The 16,817-nt window shown below is 39.6% G+C and overlaps 1 protein-coding gene and 1 pseudogene across 1 annotated transcript in view; one reads left to right on the top strand and one right to left on the bottom strand.

Moving 5' to 3' along the window:
- Nucleotides 1-42: 42 nt before the first annotated feature.
- On the top strand, nt 43-13,849 carry LOC125090830 (THUMP domain-containing protein 1-like; annotated as a pseudogene).
- LOC125090837 (acyl-coenzyme A synthetase ACSM4, mitochondrial-like) overlaps nt 10,016-16,817 on the bottom strand; it is a 28,276-nt gene continuing 21,474 nt past the window's right edge. Inside the window, 8 exon segments of the mRNA XM_047713967.1 lie at nt 10,016-10,398; nt 11,532-11,607; nt 11,802-11,845; nt 13,757-13,857; nt 13,928-14,081; nt 14,549-14,577; nt 14,580-14,649; nt 14,780-14,860. Of these exon segments, the coding sequence (XP_047569923.1) occupies nt 10,375-10,398; nt 11,532-11,607; nt 11,802-11,845; nt 13,757-13,857; nt 13,928-14,081; nt 14,549-14,577; nt 14,580-14,649; nt 14,780-14,860 (579 nt within the window). The 3' untranslated portion in view covers nt 10,016-10,374.

The raw sequence follows: 16,817 nt of genomic DNA, 5'->3' as shown, positions 1-16,817 counted from the left end.
TTAGGTCCTTAAGTAGTACATAGGTACTTAATAAATACTAACTGCATGAATCAGTGAATATGAATGGAAAACGAAACCGTTCTTTACAAGCACGATCTACATCCAGCTGGAAGCCCAGCATGTAAGTTTACAGACCGGCCTCCACCCGAAGGCCGCGTTCCGGGAAAGTCCGAGCGTGGGCTGAAGAGCAGTAAGAAGTGTCAGTCAACCTCGCGACAGGCGGGCCTCGCACCACCTCTCCACAGCCTGCCACCTACCGGCTCTAGGACCCCTCGAAGCACCGACTGAAACTTGGAGGCGGGACTAGGAGGAGGCCGGCGCGCACACGTGATGTAAACCAGCTCTCGGCAGCAGAGGTGAGGAAGCGGGGAATAGCCCAGAAACACGTTTCTCGCTAGCCTCGGTTCTCACGCGCCATGGCGACCCCGGTCCAGCAGCCTCCTCAGTCGAGCGGCGGAAAGCGCAAAGGCAAAGCTCAGTATGTGCAAGCCAAGCGGGCGCGGCGCTGCGACGGCGGCGGGTACCGGCAGCTGGAACCCGGGCATTCTCATTAACTGCAACATGAACGAAGGCAAGTGCGTGGAGGAGGTGTACAGCCTGTTCAGCGAATACGGCGACGACATGTATGGGCCGGAAAAGGTACGGGCCCCAGAGAGGGCAAGCGGCCTTTGAGGAGCGAGGGAATGCTGCAAGGCCGGCATTTTCTACGCGTGCGCGCATTTTGTGGCGGCGCTGGCGAAGGGGCGCGGCCGCCTCTGTGCTGCCGCCTCTTTACCTTATCTGGGTTGCAGACCCCAACCGGGTCGTGTGCTTGAAAAACTTGCAGCTTTCGGTGGTTTTTGTTTTGTTGTTTTGTTTTGTTTTGTTTTCTTCCTCCCCCATTAGTAATCATAGTGGCTCCTATTTATAGGTTGCTTCTGCGGCCCAACGAAATGTTGTGTTTCTGAAGCTCTCAAACGTTTACTACTTACAGTAGATTTGTGGAGTAATGTTCATGAGGACACTGAAACTCAAGTTGGTTAAGTGAACGGTCCAAATTAATAAAGGAAACCTAATTTGTCCTCATGGTTTCTGACGTATCTTACCACTTTTACACCATGGTTGTAATGATGTTTGTCCTGAGCAGTGTCTCTGAAATAGTGGGTTTAGTACTAGTGCTAGTTATTTTTAAAATGCGCGTGTAAATGCAATTTAAAAAGTAAGAACTTTTGTCCTCACACCACCTAAAACCTAATTTCCCCATCACAGTTTGGAAATCATTATATTCCTAGCTTAGGATCAGGACTGATACATACACAAACACCTCAATGAATTAAAAGAGGGAGGATAATACAGGGGGCATTTGGATTCAAGGTCCATGATTTACTAGTTTTAGGGCTTGAACGTGGGTGTATTATTTAATTTTGCTGAGCTAAATAAAGAAAAATGATAGTGTACTTAATGTTGACTGAAAAGTTGCTTATGTATATAAAATACATCCTGGCAGGTAATAAAGTTTCCATAAATGTGTATAATTATTACTAGTGCTTGTCTGGCAAACTAATAATGGTGGGGCAGAGAACTGGGCAAGAAATGAGTGTCCTGTCTACACTGGTACCTTGAGCAAATTCTTGACTCTTTCTGTTCCCTGTTCCTTAGTAGAATATAAGGGCTTTTTATGCCCTGTTTGGTCTAATTGATGTAGTTTTTGAATGTAGGTGAGGGCCAGAGATGAGGCCCAAGAAAGAATTCTCGAGAGGTCTTTGGTGCAAAATGGTGGCTTTCTTAAAGCACCCGGTCAGGACCTGTGGGCAGAAAGAGCTGCTGCACAGGGGTTGTGAGGTGTGACTGATTATATACTTGGTAGTTGGGGGAGGTAAAGGAAAAGGGAGGTTTTCAGAAGAACTTTTGGATGTTAAAGAGGACCAACAGGATATTAGAGTCTTTGCCATTATCAAGTTAGGGTGGTTTTTTCCCCTCTACTAAAGCATTAACAGTAAGATATTTGGGAGTTTCCATCTGGAAGTTAGGTTATTGATAAGAATGCTTTTTTTTTTTTTTTGCCTCCCTGGTAAATCACTAAAACATTTGTAAGATGAGGGAAACTCTTGTCCTGCAGGACTGTGATTTCTATTCATTAACCCTTTGTTTTTCCCTCCCTTAGCATTAGGGCAGCCAGGGGTGCCTGAGGAATGTCACACATATCCCACCTGGGAGGGGACTGGGGTTTGTAAGGTGTCAGGTTGGGTTTTGTCCTCTGCCTTCTACTTGCTCGTCGTAATCTCACCAAAAGGAGAATGTCTTATTAGGCGCAAAGGTATCCGGTGATGGAATTAAGGTCTATCTTGAATGAATTCATCTGGTGAGCATGTTACCCTGTGTCCCAGAAAGTTAAGATATTTTTCAAAGCATTTTCAAATTATATGTGTCCCACTCTGAGGGAACTCCATTTTTCCTCCACATTTTGCAGAGAGCGATGTCAGTTTTTCTTTTCTTTTTTTTTTTAAGATTTTATTTATTTATTTGAGAGGGAGAGAGGGAGAGATAATGAGAGGAGAGAGGTCAGTGGAAGAAGCAGACTCCCTGCTGAGCAGAGAGCCCGATGTGGGTCTCGATCCTGGGACTTCAGGGTCATGACCTGAGCCGAAGGCCGTCGCTTAACCAACTGAGCCACCCAGGCACCTGTGATGTCAGTTTCTTAATAAAAAGCTTTATTGTCAGTATTGACCTGTCTGCCATTGGAAATTTCACATAGGTAGTTAATTGTAGCTTTTAACATGAACTCTTTTTGCATTTCTGCTCATTTGTTTCATGCAGTTTACGGACAAAGATCAGCAGCCCTCTGGAAGTGAGGGAGAAGATGATGACATGGAGGCTGCCTTGAAGAAAGAAGTTGGTGACATTAAAGCATCTACAGAGATGAAGCTAAGGAGATTCCAGTTAGTGGAGAGTGGAGCAAATAATGTAGTCTTCATCAGGACACTTGGAATAGGTACGTATGACTAATAAATCTTAAGAGTATTGAGCCTATAATATCTGGACATCTCCTTGCCTTAGAACACTGCCTACAAAATGGCTTCATGGTTATGGCTCAGTTAATTATTTGACTGATCTTTTCAACACTGTTCTAGCACTAGACATATGGAAGAGTCAGATGGGGTGGTGAACATCACATTGGCTTAGGAGTGGAAACCTGGCTTTACCACTTTCTTTGTATGTAACTTTAGGTGAAACAAGAGTACATATTCTGTTTAAGAGGAGCAGCTGCTCTTCAGTGCCAGCCAATTTGGAATGTAAGCCTATAGGGCCAGATCTTCTGGTTTCTCAAAAGAAGTTGAAAATCTGGAGAAGTTCCTAGATTTTTTAATGCAGTTAACTAATTTAAAAGTATTAAAAACACTCAGTAGCCCCAAACAGACTTGTAGGTAGTGAGGATGGCCTAAGGACCATATCATGATCATGTGTAATTCATGGCTTGGGGGCTTCTCTGAGTTCTGAGATCTAGATTATTGTCCAGACTTAACTAATGGATAAATTAAATCCTTTAAAATGACTTGCAGATTTGTTTTGTAAAAGAGTGTACTATTTAATAATGTTACATTTGTAGTTGCTATTGTTGCAGGAAAACAGTAGGGTGTTGGACAATGAGACATCACAAAAATGTTAGCTCCAGTGTCTTCATGAACAGTTGTTTTTAGTGAAAGCGGTAACAATGCTGAAGAGTTAACATATTAGGGTGCCTGGATGGCTCAGTTGGCTAAGCAATTGCCTTTGGCTCAGGTCATGATCCTGGAGTCCCAGGATCGAGTCCTACATCGGGCTCTCTGCTCGGCAGGGAGTCTGCTTCTCCCTTTGACCCTCCCACTTCTCATGCTCTCTTTCTCTCTCATTTTCTCTCTCTCTCAAGAAAAAAAACAAAAACCTTTAAAAAAAGAGTTAACATATTAGATATAGTAATAATCGGTATAGGCAGTGAAGAAAGTTGGAAAAAATATTGATTAGACTTATTTAACATTCATTATGATAATTTCTTCTATTATACTGTTGACATAGGTCACTGCCAATGAAGAATTCATCAATTTCAAGAGCTTTTAAAATGTCTGAGAGTTTTTATTCCTAACTTACTTGTGTGCTTTGTGCTTTTTTTCTTTTTTCTTTTAGAACCTGAGAAATTGGTACATCATATTCTCCAGAATATGTACAAAACCAAGAAGATGACGACTCAGGTTATTCTACGTATGTTACCCATTTCAGGCTCATGCAAGGCTTTCTTAGAAGATATGAAAAAATATGCAGAAACATTTTTGGAACCCTGGTTTAAAGCTCCAAACAAAGGGACATTTCAGATTGTATATAAATCTCGAAATAACAGTCATATGAATAGAGACGAAGTTATCAAAGAATTGACAGGTATGTTTTTCTTAGTGATTTTACGTTAGTATGTAATACTAAATACTTTTTCTTGATTTTATTAATTTTTTTTTACAACTTAAGACTTATATTTTTGAGTATAAAAGAAGTATATTAAAATGTCTTTAAAATAGGAGTACCTGGGGACACCTGAGTGATTTAGAGAGTTAAGCCTCTGCCTTTGGCTCAGGCCATGATCTCAGGGTCCTGGGATTGAGCCCCACATCGGGCTCTCCGTTCAGCGGGGAGCCTGTTCCCCTCCCCCTGCCCTACGTGCCTCTCTGCCTACTTGTGATATCTCTCTCTGTCAAATAAATAAAAATCTTAAAAAGAAAAAATAGGGGTACATGCCTGGCTTAGCCAGTAGAGCATGTGACTCTTGATCCCAGGGTTGTGAGTTCAAGCCACATATTGGGGGCAGAGACTATTAAAAAAAAAAAAGTCCTTAAAATAATATCAGACCTAACAGATTTCAATATGTTGGTTATGAGACTTTCTGGTAGGTAGATAGGAAATCTTCCAAATCAAGATTTAATTTTCTTTGGAAAAAAAGGACTCTAGGTAATGTCTTGGGATTCCATTTGTATTTATTTATTGAAAGGGTTCACAGCATTTCTTTTTGTAAAGATTTATTTACTCATTAGAGAGTGTGAGAGAGCATGAGCTGGGGGTGGGAGGAAAGGGAGACAAGCAGACTCCCCACTGAGCAGAGAACCCAATAATGAGGCTTGATTCCAGGACACCGAGATCATGACCTGGGCCACCCAGGAGCCCAGAATTCACAGAATTTGACTGGGGTCCATGTAGAAGAGTAGACTGTATATAAATTGGTTTAACAAGTCCCAAACAGAAAGATGAAAGATTGTATTTGTATCTGTCAAGCTTCATGGTATCCCTCTCCCTCTGTTTTCCTCTTCTTTTTGTTACAGGAATAGTAGGCAGCCTCAATTCCGGAAGATAAAGTGGATCTCACTAATCTGCAGTACACGGTGGTAGTAGAAATCATTAAAGCTGTCTGTTGCCTGAGTGTTGTGAAAGATTATATGTTATTCAGAAAATACAATCTCCAGGAGGTGGTAAAGAGTGCTAAGGACCCATCACAACTTAACCCAAAGCAGTCAGTGCAAGCAGGAAATGGGAAAGAAGCTAAATTGGAATCTGGTAACAAATGAAATCAACATGATCCAGCAGAAGGGAAAAATAACCAGCAGGAGGTACCAGAAAATAATGAGGAACTGGGGCAGACAAAACCAAGACACAGGTGGTGAACGAGGGAGGAGCTAAACCTGAACTTGAAAGTCAAGTCACAGAAAGATCTGAGTCAAGTGAAAATACCTCTCATAAGGATAAAAAGTCTCCTTTGGTGTTGCAGGTAGGTTTCCCAGATGGCATTCGGTGAGATAGTGCCAGGATTCCATATAAAATTATGACTGAAAATATATTGTTTTTGACCTTTGTGCGCTGCATAATGCTGAACTCATAATATTGAACGGTGATTGAGAAACCCCATTAATGGTTCTGTTGGAGATCTTTTGAACCCCCTATGCCAGTGTGCAGTTAGGCCTGTACGTATTTGGTTGAGCTAGGAGGGGCTATGGATAATGATGAACACTTCTGTGGAGAGGAGGGTGGAAGGAAGGTAGTGTTGGCTTCTCCCTCCTGATTATCTTCCCCAGCCTCCCCTTCTGTGCTGGCATCTGACTTAGGGGAGCAAACAAACTCTGTAAAAGAGAAAGTCATCGGGAAATTTTCATTTAAGGAAAGAATTTTTATGTGTTGCAACTCAGCTGTCCCTTCCTACTTTTATAAGTAAACATTGCAAAACATTGCATTGTAAACATTGCAAAAACATGGGTCTTACAGGTTTAGAAGTGAATTGTTTTTGTGAGGTTTTTTTCTATCTTTTTGTGATTCTGTTACTTAGTTATGTCAGTTTTTACATTTTATGAACATTTGTTACAAAGATGATGGTCCAGTGCTGTAATTTTTGAAGACATGGTGTGAGATAGAAGAGGACCATTTTAGGCATAGAACTACAGACATTTCTGCTAAGGTTAGTGATGAAGATTTAGTGTTCTGAGTTTCTTCAGTATGGCAGTGCAACAAGAGACACAAATTCTTTTTTTATAGCGAAAGCTACTTTTCAGTGGTCTTATATAGACTTAAATCCAAGCTGTTCTATTGCATTATGTATTGTCAGTGGAATGCAACTTACAAACCTAGCATTTCTCCAGCAGTTGTAACTGTAAGTCAGAACCATTTGATGAGTAAAAATGTTTGTTATTTTAATGGCATCTGGAATATCCAAACAGTAAACTTTTGTTTAAAAAAAAAAAAAAACATTCAGGGGCACCCTGGCTGGCTCAGTCCATACAGCATGAGACTGTTGATTCTCAGGGTGATGCATTCAAGCTCCATGTTGGATGTAGAGATTACTTAAAAATAAAATCCTAAATCAAATCCCATTCAGTAAAAGGTCTAAGAAGCAAGTTATTTAGTAACAGCACTTATACCAAGAAAAGAAAAATTCACATAGTTGGTAAGAATCTAATCTCAACATAATGTTAAAATGCTACAGCAAGAAGCAGTAAAAGAAATTGAAAAACCTTCACTTTCAGTTTATTAAATTAACTTATGTCACCTGATGCTAAAAAAGTAACTGAAAAGCAGCAGCTTCTCTATCTGGGCTGATAAGTCAACAGATTTCACAAATATTTGTCATACTGTAGCTTTGGTAAGATTGGTAAATGATGAAATTCAAGAAAGCTTTTTCTGCTATGAGGAGCCTCTCAAAACAAAGGCAGTATAAATTTAATGGGTCTTCATATCTGAGGCTGAAAGTCTGTCATCTTTACTTCGGGTGCTCATAGGTTTTGCTCATTTTGGTAAAATCCCGACATTGATGTTATAGCACATGGTTTTCTTCACAGAGAGCTGCTGATATAAAACACTTGGAGATGAAATGAAAGTTCTGGATAATGCTGCAGAAATTATTACTAAAGTCCGATTTATCTGAGAATGATTAAAAAAAAAACAAAAACTAAAGTCTGAACAAAGAGCACATAAATCTACATGCAGAAATCCAGTGGCTTGTCAGAGGAAGAGTTCTCAACAGGATGTTTGAGTTGAAAGATGAATTGCCAGAGTACATACAAGGAGATATTAGGCCAGATTTTTTTGAGTGCTCAGGAGCCCAAGTATGGCTATAGAAACTAGTCTGTTCAATGGACATTTTTCATCACATGAACAAATGAAACAAGTTTCTGCAAGGTCCTGGAGAAAATGTATTTTCTTGAAAGTGAGAAGATTCTCAGATTAAAAAGAAACAGACTCTTCGGAACTATCAGTCTGCCAAAGGAACTCTTGAAATGTTTCCACAGCCAGTTGGGCTTGAGAATGAAGAAAAGGTAGCAACAAGTCTGGAGCCTTAACCAAAACTCTCCATGAAGAACTGCAAAACCTAATTAAATAGCATTTTCTCTCCTTTTCCTAAAACTGAGGGAGGAACCTCTTCTCTGAATTTCAGCCTGAGACTTTCTCCAGGAGAAGAAAAAGAACTCTGTGAATCATAGTCTGATAGTTCTGGATTTTTGTGAAATCAGAGTATCCTCAACTTACTGCTCATACTCCCATGCCATAAGGGTTCCCTTAATTTGGAAAATTTTTCAAGGTTTCCTCTAGCATAAATTACTGAAAAACACTGGAAGAGAGGGACACCAAAGAGGGCTGCATACTAAGTCCAGATTATGAATAAATAGTAAGAGGCTGTGAAATTAACTTTTGGAGATGGGTTTATTAAGTTTGAAACAGTTCAGTAGTAGTATAAATGTTGAGTCTTCCTGCACCAATGTCTGTTTATTTAATGGCTAGGGAATATGGGAATGTATTTTTTTCCTCCTAAACTAGTGGTCCAGACTAGAAGGATTTGGGAGGGGCAAAGGCTGTTACGGTTAATGCAGATGAGACTGGGGTTTCCTTCTAGATCTTTGATATTTAAAGTGTTAACTCTTAATAGGTTGAGGTCATCTTGGAAGGATGATAAGAGCATTTTAAGTGTCATTTGTGTGAACATGGAGGATAGGATTTTGGTGCCTTCATTGGACTTATTCCAAGAAAAAGATCGTTTTATTTTGATAGTGCAAGACTCTGGGACTTAGGGAATAAAAGTGGCCATATGCTTTTAGAACGGCTAACTGCAGAACTGGATTCCTTTTACTTTGTGAAAGCTAAAGCTGCTACTTTACAGAAAGATTTTGCTTTAGTAGTTCGTTTTTAATCTTCTTGTATTTATTTGTATTTGGTAAGACTGAGTGCGACAAAAGCTCTTCTTCTCCAGTTCTAAAGCACTGTGTTCTGTTGGAATCCAAATCCTTTTATTGATATGTGAAAGGTTTTCCAACTTTATTGTCGCTGACATTTGAGGATGTTATTTTATATATGACAAATTTCCAGGATGGGAATTGAATGGTTTCTTTTTCTTCCTTTTAATTTTTTTTAAAGTTATGTCAGTTAAAAAAACTTCAGTATTGTGGTTTAATAAATTGTTTTGCTTTGTGGAGGAAGGAGTGTTATACTTAGTATCTTGAAACATGGTTGTGTAAGGTCACACATGATTTCTAAATGTTGTTTTTACTTGTATTTTGCTTTTGGTATGGCCAGATATTTAGCTTATTTTTCATAGTTTCTGATACTTTCAGAAAAAAACAAAATAAATTTGTTCCCTGAAGATTGGTGTTCTGTGCTTTTTCTTCCTGTCTCTTATTAAATCTCTTGCTTTATAATAGATATAAAAGATGCTTATATGTCACATTATGTATCAAAAATCATATACATTGTCCTAAAACATATAGATATAAAACTCTTAATAATTGCTCTTGATTAATTACTCTTAAGTAATCCAAACTTGGGATATTCTGTGCTTTAAAAGGAGGTATGGGGTGCCTCCTTTTAAAGTCGGTTAAACGTCCAACTCTTGATTTCAGCTTGGGTCTTGATATCAGGGTTGTGAGATCAAGCCCCATGTTGGGCTCTGTGCTCAGCGGGAGTCTGCTTGGGATTTTCTCTCCCTCTGCACCCCCACCCCATTTTCTCTAAAATAAGTAAAACTTTTTTTAAAAGTATAGTAATACAGTACTCGATTAAATTCACTTACTGGCTTTTGAGTTATTTATATTACTTATTTTTAAAAAACATTTATTTGAGAGAGAAGGAGAGATCACAAGTAGGCAGAGAGGCAGGCAAAGAGAGAGGGGAAAGCAGGCTCCCTGCTGAGCAGAGGGCCTGATGCAGGGCTCGATCCTAGGACCCTGAGACCATGACCTGAGCTGAAGGCAGAGACTTAATCTGCTGAGCCACCCAGGTGCCCCTATATTACTTATTTTTAAATTAATATTTTAATTCACTTTATTTCTGTTAAGTAGGCTCCACACCTATCATAGAGCTCAACATGGGGCTTGAATCCATGACTCTGAGTTCAAGACCTGAGCAGAGTTGAGTCAGATGCTTAACCGACTGAAACAGCCAGGCACCCCTTTAATTCACTTTAAAGAACTAGTAATACAAGATGTTAAGCAGAAGAAATTCTGTCTTGAGCACTTTTCTTAGAATAGTTCTAATCTTTATTTTGACTTAATCAGGCACAAGATAAATTCATTGTCCACTGTGCTTTTCTAAGTAATCATTTGCTATTTTAAACACTGTAGGTCAATAAAATCACTGCCTTTGTCAGTTTGGTCATCATAACTTTTTTTCCCAAATATTTTTGAATTATTATTTATATAATTTTTGGCTAAGTACAGAACAAAAAATTGAGTTTTTCAACCTGGAAAAACCTTCAGCATTGCAAGAGAGTAGTCTCTAAATCAGCAGGAAGCAAGGACTAAAAAGAAGTCTATAACTATTTAATGCTATAGTTGCTTATTGGGCTATGTTCGACCCCATTCATGGTCTCTCAGAACATTGCGTTTGATTTCCCGGTGATTGTCTTCAGGAGTTCTGGAACAATTCCACCTAATTAACAGAGAAACATACTATGAGACACTTGATTCCGTTTTGACAATCCCAGTTGTCAGTACAACTGGGAGAGCTTTCATGTAACTGACGAGTTTGAGTCTGAGGGACATCTTAGCCTAAACTCATTGAAATTCTTGTGTTTATTGTCCAGTTGACAATGGACCTACATCATGAGTTTTTAGTGCAAAGCCTATATGCTTTATCAGATGGATATAACGATCCTTTGCACCATTGCTTCCCCTTCCAGTTCAAATTAGAGCTGGACCTCTACTGCCCCTAGGAAATAGAGGCTACACCTACATGTACAGAGAAGCAAGTTAATTCTTAGGTTTGGGGTTTTTAAGAGCTGGATCCTGCAGCCCCTTTCTAAGGGAAACTTTTGAGAGTTAAATTTGAGTACAATTTACCCATTATGCTCAGAGTAAAATCCTTTCTCTGTTTCCCTCGCTCAAGATGTGACTTTAAAAAGTTTTCTCAATGTTTCTGCAAATCAGCTGGTGACTGATTTAGTAAATTTGATGGAGAAGATGTATCTAGTTCTGAGGCTGAAGTTAACTACCTTTTGGCTGAAATACCAGTTGAATGGAATTCTCATCTTAAGGATCAGTATCAACCAACAGTATTCTAGGATGAAAAGGAAGGTAATTGCAGTGCCATCATTATGTTTCTATATACAATTATTCTTAAATCCTCCCTTGAAGAACTTTTCAGGAAAGATTCCACAGTTTCTTTGGATAGCATCTTTTTTCTGGGCCTTACGTTTGGTCACTTGATACTTAAAAGGCTTGTGCTTTGAAGAGTATTATGGCTTGAGAGTACTGATAACTGAATCAAATGCTGTCTTTAAATTTTTTTCCATTTTTTTCCCCTCATGGAATGGGACCGATTAGTCTTACAAGGATCCTTAGTAGTTATTCAGTATTGCAGAGTTGATCAAAACTAATGTATCGAACATCTAAGTGTCCTAAAATAAATTTTTTAAAGCAAAATTCTTAAGGCTAAACAAGTTGAAGTAAGTGTCTTCCACTTATATAATGAGCAACCATAAAGTCAAAAGCTAGTAAAATCTATGTACTTAATATCTTAGACCCTTATTTGGTAACACTTAACTTTGGGCAAAAAATACTTGCCTTTCTTGGATATTTGTAAGGTGCAGTTGATTTTTTCACATGATCCTGAAGTTCAAGAATTAATTTCTCTGGGTTGGATTTAAAGGGTGCATATAGGGCGCCTGGGTGGCTCAGTGGGTTAAGCAGCTGCCTTCGGCTCAGGTCATGATCTCAGGGTCCTGGGATCGAGTCCCGCATCGGGCTCTCTGCTCAGCGGGGAGCCTGCTTCCCTCTCTCTCTCTCTGCCTGCCTCTCCATCTACTTGTGATCTCTCTCTGTCAAAATTAAAAAAAAAAAATAAAGGGTGCAGATAAGACAACAAAAGCTTTCACTACCTGCAGGAGAAAAGTCAATTTATATTGATTTTTTTTTCTTTCAGACACATCAGGAGTTTGGAACCAAAGCCGAGCACAGACAGGTACTTATAATTACTTATTTACACAACTTGAGTGATGAACGCAAAACCAGAGATCACCCTTGATCTTGGATACAAGTGGGGTTTGAGATCTAATTCCAGATAAATGGTTTGTGAGTGTGAGGAGTGCAGTGTTTCAATAAAGCTAAAACTTGAGTTTTGTTTACATGTCACACATGTATTTAACATTTCAGTCAGACTAGTCCTATATGTTATCCAGGCAGTCCTTGATTTGCAGATGATCATTTATTCCAGACCTACACTGTTAGAAGCATGTAATAGGGAGACAAATGGAGGTTCCAGAGAATATGGTTTGAAAGGGATTTGGGGAGGCTTGGTGGAGGGATTTTGTATGCTGGGGGATGAATTCTTTGGAAGGATTGATCTACCTCTGAAAGGTCTTTTTTGCCTAATATTTCTTGCTTCTCTTTGGAATACTATACAAAACCCACCAATTAGATAATTATTAAGGTTAGTTAATTATACTTTAAATTATTAATTATTCATAACATTGATTCCAATTGGTATTTACTTCTAATGTTCAGATGAAACCAGCTATATTAAGAGAATGAGAATATGGTGGCAGGAGAAAAGTACTTTGGACAAGAGAATCCACTGGGTGTGGAGGTGGTGCAAGAGGTTTGAGTGTGGGATCCATAGAGTCACTGCAGAGGGTCAGAGAGGGCGCCTGGGTAGCTCAGTCGGTTAAATGTCTGCCTTTGCCTTGGGCCATGATCCCTGGGTCCAGGATCGAGCCCCACACTGGGCTCCCTGCTCAGTGGGGAGTCTGCTTCTCCCTCTCTGCCACTCCCCCTGCTTGTGCTCTCTCTCTCTCTGTCAAATAAATAAATAAAATCTTTAAAAAAAAGGATCAGAGAAAGAGATGTGGGAGGATGCTGATACACAAACTGTTTTTGGAATTTTGCTACTTACTAAGTCTGTCAGAAACTTCCATGTGGCAAGGAAACATCTCCCTTCCATATTACAGGGCTTCCTCTTAAAACTAAGCCTATTACTGTCATTCCCTAAGTTTCCTTTCATTAGGTCCTAAGTAGGCTAGTGAGACTTGTTTGGGAACCTGGCCACAGTCTCCCTATTTGCATTGTTTTTGTGAGACAATGTATTCTGATTTCCATGACCATCGTAAATACAGTAAAATCTGCTTTTTCTATGCAGCATCTGTTCCCCTCCTTTTAGTAATAGTACCCTGATTTTCCTATGGAACATTACCCTAACTTCTCTGTCTGGTGGTCTTGACACTAACTTCTACCTCCAATGATCAGCGTATGATCCAGGTCTGGCCAGTGAGCATATGCCATTCCCTGGACCACATTGTTTAGATATGTGATCTAAGATAGACACATATTACTCTGGGAGTTTCTTGAAACTGTTGGAGGAGGAGCTGTCTCCTTTACTGGTTGTGAAGCTGTGTACATTTGGAATCAGTTGCTACCACGTAGGAAGAACATGCCTGAATGGAGCCACCCTAAAGAACAACAGCCAGGAAATGAAGAGAGACAAAGCTTTGCTAACTTCACATGAACCCTTGGATGTAGCTGTACCTGAAGACCTCACTTATGTGTGGGTCAATAAATTCCTTTTTTAAAAAACTTAAGTCGGTTTGAGTTGAGTTTCTGTCACCACTAAATGAATCCTAATACATCCCATTTGGGACACAATTCATTTGTAAAGCTGAGTGCTAGTACCCATTTTTGGCACATGGGTGCTTCGTCATGAGAATTACATGATTACTCCTGATTTACTCTCCAGAGGGGTCAAATGGATAGAACTGGAAAATATGAAATTGCTACTTGAATAATATTCACTCTACCTCTCCTCCGACTGGATCTGGACTGCTGACAACAGCTGATTCAACAACAGCTGGGTGTTCAATTAGTGCACTCTCCACTTCAAATGGCCCCGAGTCGGTGTCTAGAAGAGGAAAAGAAGCCCTTGGCCACTACATCATCCAAGGAGGATATCTCCCCTGGCCATCTGGTACTCTCTAAGAGTGGCAAATGCACAAACCCAGAGGATATGATGACATCATCAGCTCTGCCGACAAACCAGAAATACCCATCACTGTCTATCACTCCTCTGTCTCCAGTGGTATAAAAATCCCCTCTTATTGTAGCAGCAGTTTTCTCTGGATTGTCCTAGTAACCAAAGATGGCTTTGGGGATTAATTTGGTCAAAATAGAAAAAGGGGCAAGACATTCATAAAATGACTAGTACCTTGCATATTCTATTTCTAAAAGAAATTGATTTAAAAAAATGTGGTTCCTACTGTAGAATAAAAAAGGTTCAAGGATATAACGAAAAGGAAAACCCTCTTTCACATCTTCTGCCCCATATCACCCCCTCCCTCCCCTCAGCAGCCTAGTTGTCTTTTCTAAGAACAAGCACGGCAACTGGTTTCTTACCCGTAGAATTTAATCTTTACAAAACTTTTAGGAGATGATATTCTCCCCATTTTACAGTTGATGAAATAGACTTGGATTTTGTGACTTGCTCAAGGTTAAACAGCAACACATGATGGATATGAAATTTGGACCCAAGTCTGTGTGACTCCCCATGCCACCTTTCTGTTAACTTTTGACTAGCACATTCTATGTTCTTATACCACATATTCAGAGAAGAAACAGAAGGCCATGTAGACTTTAGTCTGAGGGCAATTTCCCCTTCTTTGCCAGGTGGTAGGATGTTGCCATTTTCATCTATAATCTAGAATGAAAGAAACAATTAGGTTCCTGAAATTTTCTTTTTACAAAATGAAAACAGGTTACAAATAGTTGTACAATGACTAGCAGAAAGCTGTAAAACATTCTTCTCTATTGAAATAGATATTACCCACGTGGACGTCATAGGGTAGTACTCCTTTCCCCATTGAGCCCAGTTTAATTTCTTGTTCTTTCTGATTGGCACAAATTATTCCCTATTGAGAGAACATGTTTTATTTAAGAATGTAAAAATTCATTTTCTCTTGCTATTTATATCATGAAAATAAAACATAAGACTCAGTTTTGACTGGACTGATTTTCCCCGTGTGCATGTTTGTCTTCTGGATACACACACACACATGCATGTTTGTCTTCTGGACACACACACACACACTATTTTAGACCAGTGCTTCTCAAACCTGTGTGTCAGAGTCACCTGGGACATTCATTTTTCAAGCACAGATTGCCAGGCCTCATCCCAGAGTTTCTGATTCAGTAGGTCTACCTGGGGTGGCATGGCATGTGAGAGAATTTGAATTGCTACCAAATTCCCACATGCTGCTTCTGGTGGTGGTTTTGGATCACGCTTTGAAAACTACTCCTTTAGACTAAGGGTCCTGTTTATTGCACCTTGGAATAAATTCCACACTGGGCCTCTCTGGGGTCCTCAGTGCTGCTGAGAAGAAACACTTGATTCTTTTTTTTTTTTTTCTTCCAGGAACTTCCCATAAATCTATTTATTTATTTATTTATTCATTTATTTATTATCAATGTTCCAAGATTCATTGTTTATGCACCACACCCAGTACTCCATGTAATATGTGCCCTCCTTAATACCCACCACCAGGCTAGCCCATCCCACCCCACCCACTCCCTTCCAAATCCTCAGTTTGTTTCTCAGAGTCCATAGTCTCTCATGCTTCATCTCCCCCTCTGATTTCCCCCCCTTTACTTTTCCTTTCCTTCTCCTTATGTCCTCCATGTTATTCCTTATGCTTCACAAGTAAGTGAAACCATACGATAATTGACTTTTTCTGCTTGACTTATTTCACTCAGCATAATCTCCTCCAGTCTCATCCATGTTGATACAAAAGTTGGGTATTCATCCTTTCTGATGGAGATGTAATATTCCATTGTATATGGATCATCATATCTTCTCTATCCATTCATCTGTTGAAGGGCATCTTGGCTCTTTCCAGTTTGGCAATTGTGACCATTGGGGCTGTGAACATTGGGGTCCATATAACCCTTCTTTTTACTACATCTGTAACTTTGGGGTGAATACCCAGTAGTACAATTGCAGGGTCATAGGGCAGCTCTATTTTTAATTTTTTAAGGAATCTCCACACTGTTTTCCAAAGTGGTTGCACCAACAACAGTGTAAGAGGGTTCCCCTTTCTCCACATCCTCTCCAACACTTGTTTCCTGTCCTGATAATTTTGGCCGTTCTAACTGGTGTAAGGTGGTATCTCAGAATTCCACTGGTATTTTTCAAAGTGCTAGAACAAGCAATCCTAAAATTTGTATGGAACCAGAAAAGACCCTGAATCACTAAGGAAATGTTGAAAAAGAATAACAAAGCTGGGGGCAAGCTTTACTACAAAGCTGTGGTCACCAAGACAGCATGGTACTAGCATAAAAACAGACACATAGACCAAGGAACAGAGTAGAGAGTCCAGATATGGGCCCTCAACTCTATGGTCAAGTAATCTTCAACAAAGCAGGAAAAAATATCCAGTGGAAATAAGACAGTCTCTTCAATAAATGGTGCTGGGAAAATTGGACAGTTATGTATAAAAGAATGAAATCTGATCATTCTCATACACCATTCACAAAGATAAACTCAAAATGGATGAAAGACCTCAACGTGAGGCAGGAATCTATCAAAATCCTAGAGGAGAACATAGGCAGTAGCCTCTTTGACATTGAACACAGCAACCTCTTTTAAGACATGTCTCCAGAGACAAAGGGAACAAAAGTGAAAATGAACTTTTGGAACTTCATCAAGATCAAAAGCTTCTGCACAGCAAAGAAACAGTCAACAAAACAAAGAAGCAACCCATGGAATTGGAGAGACAAAGATCTACAAAGAACTCCTCAAACTCAACACCCCAAAAAAAGATACTCATATCAAAAAATGGGCAGAAGACATGAACAGACATGTATGTCTTC

The sequence above is a fragment of the Lutra lutra genome, chromosome 18 (genome assembly GCF_902655055.1).
Source record: "Lutra lutra chromosome 18, mLutLut1.2, whole genome shotgun sequence".
NCBI classification, from domain to species: domain Eukaryota; kingdom Metazoa; phylum Chordata; class Mammalia; order Carnivora; family Mustelidae; genus Lutra; species Lutra lutra.
The sequence above is the reverse complement of the archived record's forward strand: the minus strand, read 5'-3'. Positions and strand labels throughout refer to the sequence as shown.